General features: G+C 33.9%; 1 protein-coding gene across 2 annotated transcripts in view; it reads left to right on the top strand.

The window, feature by feature from the left end:
- Positions 1–3,554: 3,554 nt before the first annotated feature.
- LOC121367428 overlaps positions 3,555–15,688 on the top strand; it is a 31,138-nt gene continuing 19,004 nt past the window's right edge. The window contains exon 1 of one of the 2 annotated variants that reach the window (XM_041491592.1): positions 3,555–3,692. In XM_041491592.1, the coding sequence (XP_041347526.1) occupies positions 3,681–3,692 (12 nt within the window). In that variant the 5' untranslated portion in view covers positions 3,555–3,680. The remainder of the gene's footprint in view (positions 3,693–15,688) is intronic. The other variant, XM_041491593.1, reaches the window with a different exon arrangement.

Below are 15,688 nucleotides of genomic sequence, written 5' to 3'. Positions count from 1 at the left end.
GTATATACAAACACTTTGCAGAGATTACTAGTATATTCATGTTTGTTTTTGTTTTGTTTTCCTTCTTTTAAAAAAAAAATGGGGGGGAGGGGTAGGGGTGGGGGTGGCAGGTTGTATAAATCGTTGATGTTCAGTTGCTTGTGTGCGTGTGTGTGCGTATAATTTAACAATCGCCTTCGATGGACTCCGGTTTGCCCCATCTGGTGCACATAGACTCCTTGCAGCGTTATGCTAGGCGGTAACGGGTTTGCAGCATGACGGAACGTGTAGTATGGATTCATATCTAGACGAAACACGCCTCATCATGTTGTCACATTTGATACTTTTTACAGGGAAGCTTCCATCCAAAACTAGCATTTGGTATCAGTCTTATTTGATTTGGAGAAAACTTATGTCACCACATGAAAGTATGCATGAGATTTTGAAAGAACGTTCATGAATGGGCCTAAGAGGTTGCCTACCTCCTTTTATTTCTAAATTCTGGCTATATGAGAGTGTGTACCCAGAACGACCGTGTTTGAACCTCACTGGATATGATCACGTTAAACCACGTCCTACTTATCTACCTATCTACTCAAAAAGCCAATGGCATCTTTAATATATATATATATATATATATATATATATATATATATATATATATATATATATATATATATATATATATACACACACACACACATACATACATACATACATACATACATACATACATACACACATACATACATGAATACCGGTCACTCTCCAAACTGGGCTGACTAATCCTTGATGGGATTTGTACCACTGTTTTCAGTTTGACAGTCTGGTGGTCTAGCCACTGGACCACAGAACTCACTGTGTTATCAACAAACTTTAGACAAAGAATGTAAAAGATGGCATGCCGGTATCTCGGGATTGGCGGCTAACGAGCGCATGGTAAAGGAATTCTTTAAGATTGAATCTTCAGAGGAAGTCCATTGACACGAACAAGAGACTATGTTCAGTTGTTTTCCAAATATATATACATTTAATCGTTTTTAAGCTGTTAATTATTGATTAATCATAAACTTAATATGCGCCATTTTTTTCTTTCTAAAAATATAATTAAGCAACCATGCTCCGTATTTTCACCAATATTGATGACATTGTGCTTTGCAATCAGCCTATGTATTCTTTGATTAAAAACTAACAATGTATGGATTGTTAGCCTGCATTTTAATTATTCTGAAAAACCATTACATAGATCTATGGCATTCTGTGAAGATATTTTTGTCACACTTATTACGAAAAGTTATATAAGACTGTATTAGCAGGTGTGCGTTATGAAAGACGTGTAGCGTCTGGATTAACTTTTTAAAATAAGACACAAAACATGTTTTCTTTTCAGTGTGATATTACTCTTATATAAACACCAGATTTTTTTTTTCATAATTAATATAATATTAATAGTTAAAAACCCAATCTTATAATATAATTGAAAAACGTTAACAAGCAGAATTTTTTACATGTAGGTATAAATATTATATAATATCGCCATATTTATACAGATCATAATGTTTGATTCATATACACGTTTTTTTAGTTATATTTAATACTGAACAACTATAATGATTTCATCTGATTTTAATTTATTACTGATTTTGATTAATTTTTACAAATTTTATTTTGCATTACCGTAGCGAAAGAACTATCATCTATGTTATATGCATGCATTTATTTATTTATTATTATTTTGTTATTGTTAGTTTTTAAAATTTTATTTTACCTATTTATTTGTGTTTAGTTGTATGTATGTGTCTTTAGTTTCCTTATGCACGTGATGTGTTTATCTTTTTTATTACTACCCACGTAATTATTTGTCATGCATGTATGTATGTATGTATGTATGTATGGATGGATTATTTCGTTTATTTTAGCCATGAATGTGTTTTTGGATAATGCTAAAGCGCTACCCGCCATTATCAAATATTGTAAATATGCATTTATTATAATTTGCTGTTGTTATTATAAAGCTTATAAGTATTATAACTTAAAGCAATAAAGAACTTGAACTTGATCATCTAAGACACTCGAAAGCGTTCCCACAAAGACATTCTACCGGCTGTTTGAATGCGTGGAGGTTAATTAAGTTATTTGCAATCAACAAACTGCTGGGTATTCCATGCAGCGCACAAAGGGTAGAGTGCTTATGGTTATCGATCCATTGTAACTGACGGCGCCGGTCGACGTTGTTGATGGCGGGAACTTGTTGCTGCACACTCCCGTATTGAGGTAGATTAAATTAATTAATGTGATTACTTTAATTTATTGTATAATGACAATAGCCACAGACAATACCTATTAGCTACGCGTTAAGCACATGCAGCGACATAGCGACCTATCGACAAACACATTGCTGTACCGTTCCAACCACACACACACACACACATATATATATATATATATATATATGTATCGATAGGTTAATGTCATTTGCGCGCCTCTCACTTATCAGTTATTTGTAATAATTATATCACTTTTTTGCAATGCTCCTTTAATTTATTCGCCATGATGGTATACCATTTCTACAGTAGTTTGTGTCATCAGAAGGCATACATAGTTTAGTTTTATTACAGTATTTATACATTCATGTACGTATATGTAGCTATATAGAACTATGGAGACACAAACAAATAAACATTGTAATATGGATAATTATTACAAATAAACAATATATGTAGCTATAGAACTATGGAGACACAAATAAATATTGTACCATGGATAATTATTACAAATAAACAATGTAACTGACACGTGAGAGGCGCGCAAATGACATTAACTAACACACGCGCGTGTGTATATATATATATATATATATATATATATATATATATATATTATTATTATTTTTATTTTTTATTTTTACATTGTTCGTTTCACGGATGCCAAACCTTAATTAGGATGCCCTTTTCAAAAGTTAATCCATGTCCACTTTTGTTCTAAGTCCCCTCCCTAAAATATTTCCAGGGTTCGCCCTTGGGAAAGGTGCATATTCTTCAACGTTCACGGTTTATTACATAAATATTAACTTACAGCTACGGTACGCTACATATATTTGGTGTTTTGTTTGGTTTCACACTGTACAGGAATTACTTAGTTTTATTGCTGAAAACAACAGCCAAAGCATTAAAAAATATCAGTTCTAAATGTATTACAGAGGAGAATAAATCAGATAATCTTTTACTCTCAAATCTGCGCATGCAAACAATTCAAAATAACTTTTCATATCTTATCTAAACGGAAATGAAAGTAGTGTAGGCCTACGACTATTATTAAAACATCGATTTGCTTGTATTTATGGATTATTTCACAAGTTTTTAATAATTATTTTCTTTTATAACAGTGATTAATTTACTCATGTTAAAAATATGTGGGATTATTAACTGCTAACCCGTCTGACGAACATTTCTAAGTGGTATACTTTAGCTGCAAAGCATTGCCGAGTTCGTCCCCATGGCCATTGGCCCACCAACTCTGGCGGCTCATCACATCCAAGCAAGGTGCGCCAAATCAACAGTTGCCCGGATGTGTCGTTCAGCTTTGTATGGTGTGTCCGCCATGTTGAACAACTTAGAAGAGTCTTTGGCTGTGATGACCTACGACTTCAATGACCAAACTGTGGACATGCGTCAGAAATGATTGCAGTATTCTGAGGCACCATGTGTGATTCGGTAAGCCGGTTTCATTCGATATACTCCAAATGACCTACATAACGCTCGCGATGTATCTTAAACGGTGTTTTGACAGCCCGAGTTGCGTACCATGCTGGCCAGAAATTGCGATCACGGTTGATGGACCCCAAACTCGCTGATTGTAAGTTGTCCTTTGGAGATTTATAGTGTTTATACATCTTACATTGATTTATTCAAAAATTGTTTCAAGAATTATTGCTGTTTGTTGGTTTTTGTTATATTTAGAACTGAAAACGTTTTCTTCTGGCCACGATCATCATCATCATGGCCCGTTTTGAAAATAATGTTATAAATTAAATAGATTTTTCAAAAACTCATTTATGACTTAGAAATAGAATTAAGATTAATTTAGATTTTAAAAAACGCCTATTTTTTTTACAAGATTGTTGTTAATAAAACTTGTCAAAAAGTTTTACCTTTGACCTACTTTTTGATACAATTGTGTGCTGTTAAAATTTGGAATCATCTGATATATTAAAATGTAAGTCAATATTTGTACCAAATTATATGCATGAGCTCTGTTGGCCTCTAGCAAATATTCATGAAAGCATATTTTGCCAACTTGGAAAATAAAAATATTAAATGAAGTATTATTAGTTAGATCTGACATTGTTCTTGAAAATGAAATAAAATTGACAGTATTTATTTGCTTTTAATAGTTTTATAATTAGTTATTATTTTTTGTTTGAAATCATTGGAATGCAGAATACATGTTTTTCTTTTATTTTGTTTTTCTTTCTTTTCAACTTGTGTGTATTTGTAAACAAAATTCATTCTGTGACCTTGACCTTCCATACATTCGGTAGTGCAATAGGATTTGTAAGTGATGGTTTGCCAATTGTAAGGACTGGCTATTGAATAGTGTCAGATTATCAGTCTTCGCCATGAGAAAGATCAACGTCAGCTAAGAAAACTTCTGAAATGGTTCTAGGCAAGCAATCATGAAGTTTTAAATGAAATTTATTAAATTTTGTATTGCAAGGCGATCAATCTGCCACTCTCCACAAACTTTTCCGATGAGTGTGGAAGGGAGCATGAGTGATCACTCGCCTTTCCTGACGAAGACTGAATGGTCAGAACTGAGAAGCAAAAATTAATCTGTATGAAAACTTGTCATTTATTTTCATTTACAGATTCAGGTCTTTAGATTGCACCAAAGTCAAGGTGATAAATGTTGTCCACAAAATAAGTATGGCCAAAATAAGGAACATCAAATTTAAGTACTTTTAAGAATGCTGACCTCAAAACATTTCACCTCAAAACCACTGAAATGATTAAAATGCAATTAGATTCAAAAGACTTTAGCTGAAATGCATTTTTGAATATCTAAAGTTTTTACCATCTAATAAGAACACTACTAGTGAGTACTAAAAAAAAGAGACCACAATACCACCCACAAGCTGTGCCCAAATTAGTGACAAAGATTGCACAATGTATTGGCGATGATGTTGATTCTGTTTATGTTGTACTGACATTACTCTTGATAGGTTCAAGTTACAAGTGGGAATTTAATATTTGCAAAGGTTACAAGTATCGATGTGTGTAATTAAAAGTTATAAGCTTTATATAAACTTTTAAGTTGATTGAGAATTGCGGCAGTCGTCAATTAGAAATGTTTTATTTAACGACACACAACACATTTTATTTATGGTTATGTGGTGTCAGATATATGATAACAGACCACACAGATATTGAGAGAGGAAATGTGCTGTCCCCACTTCACGGGCTACTCTTTTCAATTAGCAGCAAGGGATCTTTTATATGCACCATCCCACAGACAGGGTAGTACATACCACTGCCTTTGATATACCAGTCGTGGTGCACTGGCTGGAATGAGAAATAGCCGCAGTCATCAATATCACCCCCAATGCTATATTGTAAAATTGATTTGCAGTGGCATTGTAAAACTCTGAGAAAACAAATTGTTTCTACTCTGAACTTCTCAGACATTTCGGGATACCATATAATGCTGTTTTATAATTTTTATTTTTCGTTGAAACAATAAAATCGTCATTTACTGACAAAGTTTTAAGTTCACAGAGTATTGTAGGATAACCTACCAACCCTAAAATGGTAATGGATATTATCAGCCGTCCTGCTTTATTACTGTAAATCATTCTGTAAAACCCTCGATTAAGTAGACGTTCCTATCTAAAATCACACAACAATTACACATTTTTCATTTGTTAAAGTGTAAGTATGTGTTGGTGTCCGGGTATGCATCATGTTTGAGTTTACTCTCCCTTTCAGTAGACTTTTCCCATCTAAAATCACAGCACTGACCAATTGCAAAGAAAAGAAAATTATCACTTGGGCATCAGCCTATTAGTATGCATTTTTTCTTTGGATTTTTTAAGAGAGAACAATATAAACCCATTTCGTTCTGTTAATGTTCATTGAAATATATTTAGTTAAATAGTGTTTTATATTATCAAGTCATTTATGTTATTTTACAAGTCCATTTGATCAAAGGGATTCGCCTTGTAAAGTACTGCATTTGTTTACACTGTATATACAGGAGATGGTAGGAGCTGACTTCACTTCCTTCCAAACTATAATACAGGACGTGACAAAAAGGAAACGAAATGGCAGTTAGCAGAAATAATCACGTTTTTTTTTTTATTAACTCTAAAATTACATGTTTTTCATTTCTCAAAATGTCAGTATGTGTTGGTGGTACGGGTATGCATCTTTCCAACACATAAGGCTTATGTTTGACTTGAGTTCTCCTTTAATTCTTAACATTGTTGTAATATAAAGTAAACCAGTTGAGTGGTGGAGTCGACCAATACATCTTGATGATGACACGATGACGAGGCTGACACCACATGAAGATCTCGGATCCAGTTTTTGGATCCACCATCTGATTGTGGTTTGAAAGATGCAGTTTGAGGCATTTGTCTGAGAGATATTTAACAGGGTTTAACCTAGCATCTGGAAAATGGGATTCATCAGGAGTCATAGGGTTTTATTTTGGGAGTTATTCATTTAAAAATGGGACCTAATCCAAGTTTATCAGTACATTTCGTAACATTTCGCCAGAAATGTACCGATAAATGTTCACTTCGCCTATTTTTTTAATCAAACTTCGCCTCTTTTTTCTGGGAAGGGAGAAGTCACTTCAACTACTTTTTTAATTCTAGATTAGGATCTGTGTCTGGAAAAGGTTTTAAACAAAACAAAAACAGGCAGTTTTGATCAGTTGTTTCAAATTGGTTCAATATGAAAATTGATAATTTTTATATGCCCATCTATGATGGGTCGTATTATGGTATGGCGTTGTCCGTCTGTGTGCAAACAGGACCATCAAACCTCACATGTAGGAATAACTTGGGATGGCTGTGTGTCACATATTATTACTAGGTCACTGTGATCTATTTTTCATGGTCACAGCCCATAACAGTCAATCCTTTTCCGGATCATATCTTGCATACAGATGCATACAGGACCATAAAACCTCACATGTAGGAACAACTTGGGATGGTGATGTGTCACATACAATTATTAGGTCACTGTGATACAAATAAATCAAATAATTTGTCTATATTCTGAATGTCATAGGAAAATCTTGTTTCGCCTTTGAAGAAAAGGCTAAACAAAATTTCCCTTTCTAATTAAGAACAATAACTTCATTAATCAGACAGCACCTTCTTCAATGGATACTAATAAACTCCCATCATATGTGGACATGTGGGATAGAAAAAGTAAACCTGAGGTGGTTGAAATTTCGACCCAGGATGAGGCTTGCCGAGTCCCAAGGTCGAAATTTCCACCAGTGAGGGTGTGTTTTTTTCTATCCCACATGACCACATATGAACAGTGTTTGAGATTAACGGTATTCCGATATCCCGGGGATACTAGAATTTAATTTTGGATACCAGACTTCAAGAACTCAATATGCCACCCGGATACCATGTATAATGATGTTGGCTTTTTTAATCCTGCGTTTTTATTTTTTGCTGAAACAATGAAAGTCATTTACTGGTGAAGTTAAGTAACAGTATTTTCAAGCTCGTACCCATTCTAATGCTATGCTGTAACAATATCTCCCCCAACTCGTACCAGTCTAATGCTACCCTGGAGCAATAGTGGCATAGCAATAGACTGGGAACTGCTAGGTTGCTATTATTTTTGTTGGATGTTTCCTCCCTTCAAAATGTGCAGAAAATTTATACAGGTATGTTTATCATTAGTAATTTCAGAAATATTTACAGATTACTGCTAAATATTAGCAGATTTTGAAAATGTTAGTATCCAACTGGGATACTGCTCAAATTTTTTAATCTCAAACACTGAAAAAATTTATTAAGTCTTTTTCTCCCATCCATTCTATAAATAAAGATGGCTGAAAAAGTAACTTTTTTTATTTGAATGTTTTATCATAAATAAACTACATTATCATATTTGCTAAGTGTTTCTTGTGTTAAATATAATTTAACGCTACAAATTAACAAGATAGCTTTTATAATGAAGGTTTTAATAACAAAATATTGATCTCAAACTAATAAACTTTCATTGATATGACGTCATATATTACCAATGCCGTAATACTCCCCATGTTAAATAGTGATGTCATAGCTCATGCAAGACCGATTTATTCCGCATGGGCTGATGTCATGGAATGGGTCTGTCTTGCATGGCTAGGGATGGGAGAAAGTATCATCAGTAGTTGGTCCAAAACATACTGTTCATCCATCCCATTGCAAACATTTCACATAATTAGAATTGAATCATACCCGTAACATATTCTTTAATATCTGTGGTTTTCAATCAAACTCGTGATGGGCGTATCATGTACCTCACTGGTACTCTTGTTCTTTGTTTAACATAACAGAAGAATAGAAGCAATTCACATAAAAGTTTTCTAATATGTTGATAATCAAAGAAAACCTCTATCAACGTATTCTAATATGTTGATAATCACAGAAGTAACCATCAAAGTATTCTAATATTATGTTGATAATCACAGAAATAACCATCAAAGGATTCTAATATTATGTTGATAATCACAGAAATAACCATCAAAGTATTCTAATATGTTGATAATCACAGAAATAACCATCAAAGGATTCTAATATGTTGATTATCACAGAAATAACCATAAAAGTATTCTAATATGTTGATAATCACAGAAATAACCATCAAAGTATTCTAATATGTTGATAATCACAGAAATAACCATCAAAGTATTCTAATATTACAGGCTTCGAAATTCACGACGGCTCCACAGCATTTGCCGTACTGCCTTGTGCCTTTGCCGTGATGCCTCAAAAATACCAGTTACTTTACGGCTATGAATAACTGTGCCCTTTTAATTACCTGCCGTGGTGCCCCTTTTGTGTATATTTTTTTTTTTTTTTAAACTTGTATAACCCTAACTTTCATTTTAAAACATTAAACATGCACGAATTCGATGTTCTTCGGTAGTGTTTGTGTACAGTTTCTTGGTCATGTATTATAATTGCACATCGAACGTAACAAATGATAAATTACGGTTGAAACGTACAGCGTTACGGGAAAAAACCCACCGTAAATTGCCGAAAGTTTTAACGTCGTACATTTACGAAAAAAACGTAAATAGCCGAAAAAGAATCCCGGGGCAATTTTTTTTTTCAAAATAGGCTAAACCATGCCTTGAAGAAAAAGAAGACTAAAGAAGACAAAAATTGTCAAAACTTTTTCATTATTTCAGGTAAAAAAAATTATTATTATTATTAGCTATTTAAATGTCAGCTGCGTTCAACCAGACCGAGCAGAAAAACGTCTGCTAGACTGGTTTATGCGCTTCACAATAAACCAAATGGTCACTTTGAGAACCAATCAAATAGTTCACGAACGTTAGACAAACGTTTGCTGGCTGAACTTGGGGCTGTTGTTATCAATATTCTTCATGACAAATTTTAAAATTATATTAAAAAAGTCTGTCCCATCATTCTATAAAAAATATTTTTTGCTATTAATTTCAATTTTGTTTGACGTAACAAGAAAAGTAAAAGTGTATTGGAAATAACAAAACAATACTAATTTTGTGTGCAATTTACAAATCAATCGGCTTAGAAATGAATAACTTGTAGTAAATTTCATAGTAATTAAAAAGGCGTTCCCTGTGGGACGAACTTATAGTTTTAATTAACTGAAACACTGAAATAAATGTAAACTGTTTAATGTTTGTGGTTATTCTTGAATATTCCGTTTATTTAATTATTACCCATGCTCAGCAGTTGATACTATGATAGGCCTATACATCACTGGCGTAGGAAGCGGGGAAGGGGGTACTTTGTAGCAGCATCGATGGTTTATATATTAATTTTATACGTGTGTCTGTGTGACCACCCACCCCACTTTTTGGTATCTTCCTACAGGCTACACCCGTGTATATTAACAAATTCTGGGTACTAGGCCTAAGCAGTAGCCAACAACGAAAATTGTACCACGTCTTCTTCAAATGACCTTCACCTTTGCATGCGGGAAAAAACGCGATGACTTATAGTCTGTGCATGTGGTATCGAGAAATCCTTGATTGTTTTGTTGAGATCGCACGTTGTTTTTGGAAAATAAACCTACAATGTATGAGATGACTGGAGTTAGATAATATGATATATTTTCCTCTATAGGCCTACAGTATTTAGCCGTTTGTAATAAAAGCCGTTTAATCGCCACACACGTTACCGTACTGTCATGCGATCTCGTGTGTCACCAATTACCGTGGTACCTAATAAGAGCACGTGTTCATGATTCCAATTTCAAACAAATTAGTTATGCTCATATCCATTCAACGTCCAGGCATATCTAGTCTGGGTCCAGTCTCTAACAACGCCAGTGATTGGGTCCAGGGCACGGCGTAAGAAGGTGCCAAAAAGTGTGGTGGGGGTGTATAAAACCATCGCTGCTGCCCGCCCCCCCCCCCCCCCCCCCCCCCAACCACACACACACACACACACTATTTCAATTAGAACGACCATCAAAATTGCGCCAAATTTCCTTCATGTAAAATGCGCACCTCTTCATCTTTGACATAATCCTACGGGACTTTCAAAATTCCATAGCACCAAATACCCCCCGCCTGTCACCAACATTGGGATGCTGGTACTCCCTTGCACTTGCCAGTGCAGGCGTTCCCTCTCTACAACCCTCCCCCAACCCTTTCCTGTTCTGGACAGGGAACCGGCCAAGGCCAGTCCCTGTGGCCAGGAGAGGCGTGTGCTACAACAGCTTGCTCTGAATGTGCACGTAAATCTCTTTGTCTTGTCTTGTCCCCCTCCCCACGCCTCAACCTCCATTTAACACACACACACACATTAAAAATAATCCATAAATGCTGAAAACATACTTAAGAAAATAGGTCATGGTGTTTCTCGACAATGTTTACGTTTTTGTGGATAGGGTCACATGACAGAATGGGATTTCCCTCCACATTTTTTATTCTATAATTAAATGGGTCATTTGGTTAATCTTGTTATTACAATTATGTTTGTTGGAGAAAAAGTTTAAATTAGGGTGGATTTTTTTTATTATTGTTAAATATAGAATTTACAACAAAAATAATATAAAGATTAAATTTTTAAAAACCTAAATGATTTGGTTTGAACATTTATTTATTTAATTATTTGTATTTCAAATAATTTAACACTGAACATTTCATCCCTTTTCCTAAAGCTTTGATTGTATTGTTCTGAAACGTAATACACATATTCTCTTAGTAGTCTCCACAAAATAATAAAGATGTCAAAACTTGTAAAAACGTTGGGTTTTTTTTTTTTTTTTAATTAATGAGATTGTAAAATTGAAATAGAAATCTTGATTGGTTAATTCTGATTCGAATTTCTAAAAGTTAGTACCTGTATTCTACAGTGATTTTCTGGAGATACCTACACAAACTAATAGATAAAATTAACATATCTACTTTTATTATACATTATTTTATTTTATTTCTTTAATGTTAAGACTTTAACATAACTGTCCAGCCATTCAAATATAATTTTCTTTCAGTCATACTCTATCTGCTCAGATGGTCCGAAACTAGCCTGAGTACTCTGACTGTAAGAGATCTAGACGGACATTTGGACATAAATACGCTCTCATTACAGCGTATTTATGTCCAAATGTCCGTCTAGCTATCTTAGAGTCAGAGTACTCGGGCTAGTCCGAAACCAGTGGACTTTGATCCATTACCTGCTGTAATGAGATGGAACAGCAGCAGTGTTTGTTCAAGGAGACCAGATACGTCATAATCTCTCTCCACCAAAGTTGTCTTTAAGGACACCACAAAAAAAATTAAAATACTGTTTTGTTTAATGACACCACAACAATACTTTGATTTATTGATGAATGACCAATTTAACAGAATTACAGATAAAAGTTTTTTTCTGGTTAAATTGACTTCCTAAAAAGACTGCCTTGGTGCCCTTTGAAAATGTATGAACGTAGCCTTTGTGCCTTTTAGGTTAGCCTTGGTGCCCTTCATTTCCTAGATTTTTAAAGGCTATTATAGCCTGCCCTTTTAACACCAAATTTCGAAGCCTGATATTATGTTGATAATCACAGAAATAACCATCAAAGGATTCTAATATTATGTTGATAATCAAAGGATTCTAATATGTTGATAATCACAGAAATAACCATCAAAGTATTCTAATATGTTGATAATCACAGAAATAACCATCAAAGTATTCTAATATTATGTTGATAATCACAGAAATAACCATCAAAGGATTCTAATATGTTGATAATCACAGAAATAACCATCAAAGTATTCTTATATTATGTTGATAATCACAGAAATAACCATCAAAGTATTATAATATTATGTTGATAATCACAGAAATAACCATCAAAGGATTCTAATATTATGTTGATAATCACAGAAATAACCATCAAAGGATTCTAATATGTTGATTATCACAGAAATAACCATCAAAGTATTCTAATATGTTGATAATCACAGAAATAACCATCAAAGGATTCTAATATGTTGATAATCACAGAAATAACCATCAAAGTATTCTTATATTATGTTGATAATCACAGAAATAACCATCAAAGGATTCTAATATGTTGATAATCACAGAAATAACCATCAAAGTATTATAATATTATGTTGATAATCACAGAAATAACCATCAAAGGATTCTAATATTATGTTGATAATCACAGAAATAACCATCAAAGGATTCGAATATGTTGATTATCCCAGAAATAACCATCAACGTATTCTAATGTTGATAATCACAGAAATAACCATCAAAGTATTCTAATATGTTGATAATCACAGAAATAACCATCAAAAGGATTCTAATATTATGTTGATAATCACAGGAAAAAACCATCAAAGTATTCTAATATGTTGATAATCACAGAAAGAACCATCAAAGGATTCTAATATGTTGATAATCACAGAAATAACCATCAAAGGATTCTAATATTATGTTGATAATCACAGGAAAAAACCCCTTCAAAAAGTGTCTTTGAAGTTAGTTTGTTTTGTTTAATGCCACCACTAGAGGATTATAAGTTTCGTGTGTCATATGTCTGTCTATCCCACTTATTAATTTATCAGATGTTTTTTTGTACAATGCCTTGAGATATTAGCAGAAATTTTGTATATATAGCTTTATCGAATACTGTTACATATCAAGTTTGACTTTCATGGCTTACACATGTTTTTACAAAGTTATGGCCCTTGAACGTAGGATGTACAAATATTTGTTATGTCCATTAGAGGACATGTATTGCTTTTGTATTGCTATAGCAGTACTCTCAGAATGCTTGTTAATCATCGTTATTTGATTTCAAACATTTTGTGATTTTTGGCATAAGTCTCGAAGAGGAAACCTGCATTTTTCCATTAGTGGCAATAAACAATAGCACATATCATGACCGTTGATATATCAGTTGTGGTGTACTGGCTAGAATGAGAAATAGCCCAATAGGCCCACTGACAGATCTGATCGTAGACCGACTACACATTCAGCCAAGCACTTTTAACACCGAGTTGCATTCCACCCGTCTTTAAACTTTAATGAATTTGGTTAATAACAGTGTGTGGACTGTATTTTTGTAGTTTTTGTTTGTAGTTTATAATGCAGCACTGTTGTAATATAAAGTAAACCAGTTGAGTCAGTTGAGTGGTGGAGTCGACCGATACGTCTTGATGATGACACGATGACGAGGCTGACACCACATGAAGATCTCGGATCCAGTTTTTGGATCCACCATCTGATTGTGGTTTGAAAGATGCAGTTTGAGGCATTTGTCTGAGAGAGATGATTAAGACAAAAAAAATTTATTTTCATTTGATGTCTTGATTAATATCTAAAGACAGTAGAATCTGAATTGTAACTGTTAAAATAAATAAAAATTAATAGGTGTCTTTGCATTATTTTGTATATTGCATGTATTTGGTTAGATAGAGGTAACACCTTTGGCTTTGTGGTATTGGTGAATACAACAAATTGCCTTGGGGATTTTTTTATGTAGTGGGAGTCACTTAGCTGCATTTATTACCCTTCTGCTGTCTAGCAGACAGCAAATGATAAGACCATTTCATTTTCATTTAAACTTATTTCCATGCTTATAGCCAATTAAGGTTCAGGCATGCTGTCCTGGGCATACCTCAGCTATCTGTGCTGTCTGTCTAGGACAGTGGGTTAGTGGTTAGTGAGAGAGAAGTCGATGTTGTGGTCTTACACCTACCCATTAAGTCATTAAAAAACATACTCTGGGTGGGAGCCGGTACTGGGCTGTGAACCAGCCTTGTGTCCGACCATCATCTTCTCTCCTTTAAAGTATAACAATGGCAACTAATGACGACCTTCCCTTTAAAATCTAGTTTGGCTGTAGAGCTGAACTACAAAGCCCTCATCCAGCTGCCTTTATGGCATCAAGCCACTGTCCAATTGTACCTTTCAAACATTAATCTCAGGAATAGGGAATAGGTGCTTGGGCTAAGCAGTGTGACGTGAGGTCAGACTAAAAATAGACCGAGAATTCTCACTGATCTGTAACGGGTGACCCAGTTACAATTCAAGTGTCAACTGTGTAAAGTGCGCAGTCATATGTTGCTGAAGCAGGGGTGCAATCGGCCGTTTATTGTGTAAGAGATCTAGCGCAGTTCGATGGGGAGGTGCAGATTAGTGCAGGTGAAAAACACACAGCAGGTGCTGTTGGAGTGTGTTGGTGTGTTGCACAGTTCACATTCGTCTTTTCACCAGCTTGACTGAGGTGAAGCACAACTTCTTTGTTTCCTTTGTTGTCCAACAAAAAAAGTCTTTGAAGAATTGTACATAATGAAGTGTTAAAAATAACTGTTTAGTTTAATTTCTGTTTCATATCTTTTAGATTGAGACTTTCATCCACTTTTAAAAGTTTTGTTTGTTTATTTATTTATATATATTTTATTATTATTTTTTTAATACATGGAAATTGACATTGTGTAATTCAACTGGACATAATCACTTCTCTCTCCCCCCCCCCCCCCCCCCCCCCTCCAGTTTCCATCTGGTTTTGGCTGGGAGTTAAACCCATTTAATTTACTATTGTTTTTTAATGATATAATTTATTTACTTTTGTTTTATTAAATATCTATTTTAAGAACGTTTTTCTTTTTTCTTTCTTTTTTTTAATTATCTTTTTTTGCCTGTATAATTTATGTGAATGCTTGCAATCATTTCTTGTTTATTGCAATAAAGAAGCTTTTAATAATAAATGAAGTTATATTTTATTAGATCACATTTATTATATAATTTTGTTTATTTATTATTTACGTATATCTGACATTTATGTAATTATTAGATTTTTAGGTATAAAGCCATTTAAAAAAGGCTTTATGGATACATTGTTTGTGGGGAGGGGGAAAACAACAAAAACACTTAATGCTTGTTACTTCTTAGTCCCATCCCAACTCATCTCTTTCATCTGGGAAACACTTTTTTATTTTGCATTTTTTTGAAACGTTCTATTACATGTAAATGAACCTG

This window comes from Gigantopelta aegis, chromosome 3 (genome assembly GCF_016097555.1).
Source record: "Gigantopelta aegis isolate Gae_Host chromosome 3, Gae_host_genome, whole genome shotgun sequence".
NCBI lineage: Eukaryota > Metazoa > Mollusca > Gastropoda > Neomphalida > Peltospiridae > Gigantopelta > Gigantopelta aegis.
The sequence above is the reverse complement of the archived record's forward strand: the minus strand, read 5'-3'. Positions and strand labels throughout refer to the sequence as shown.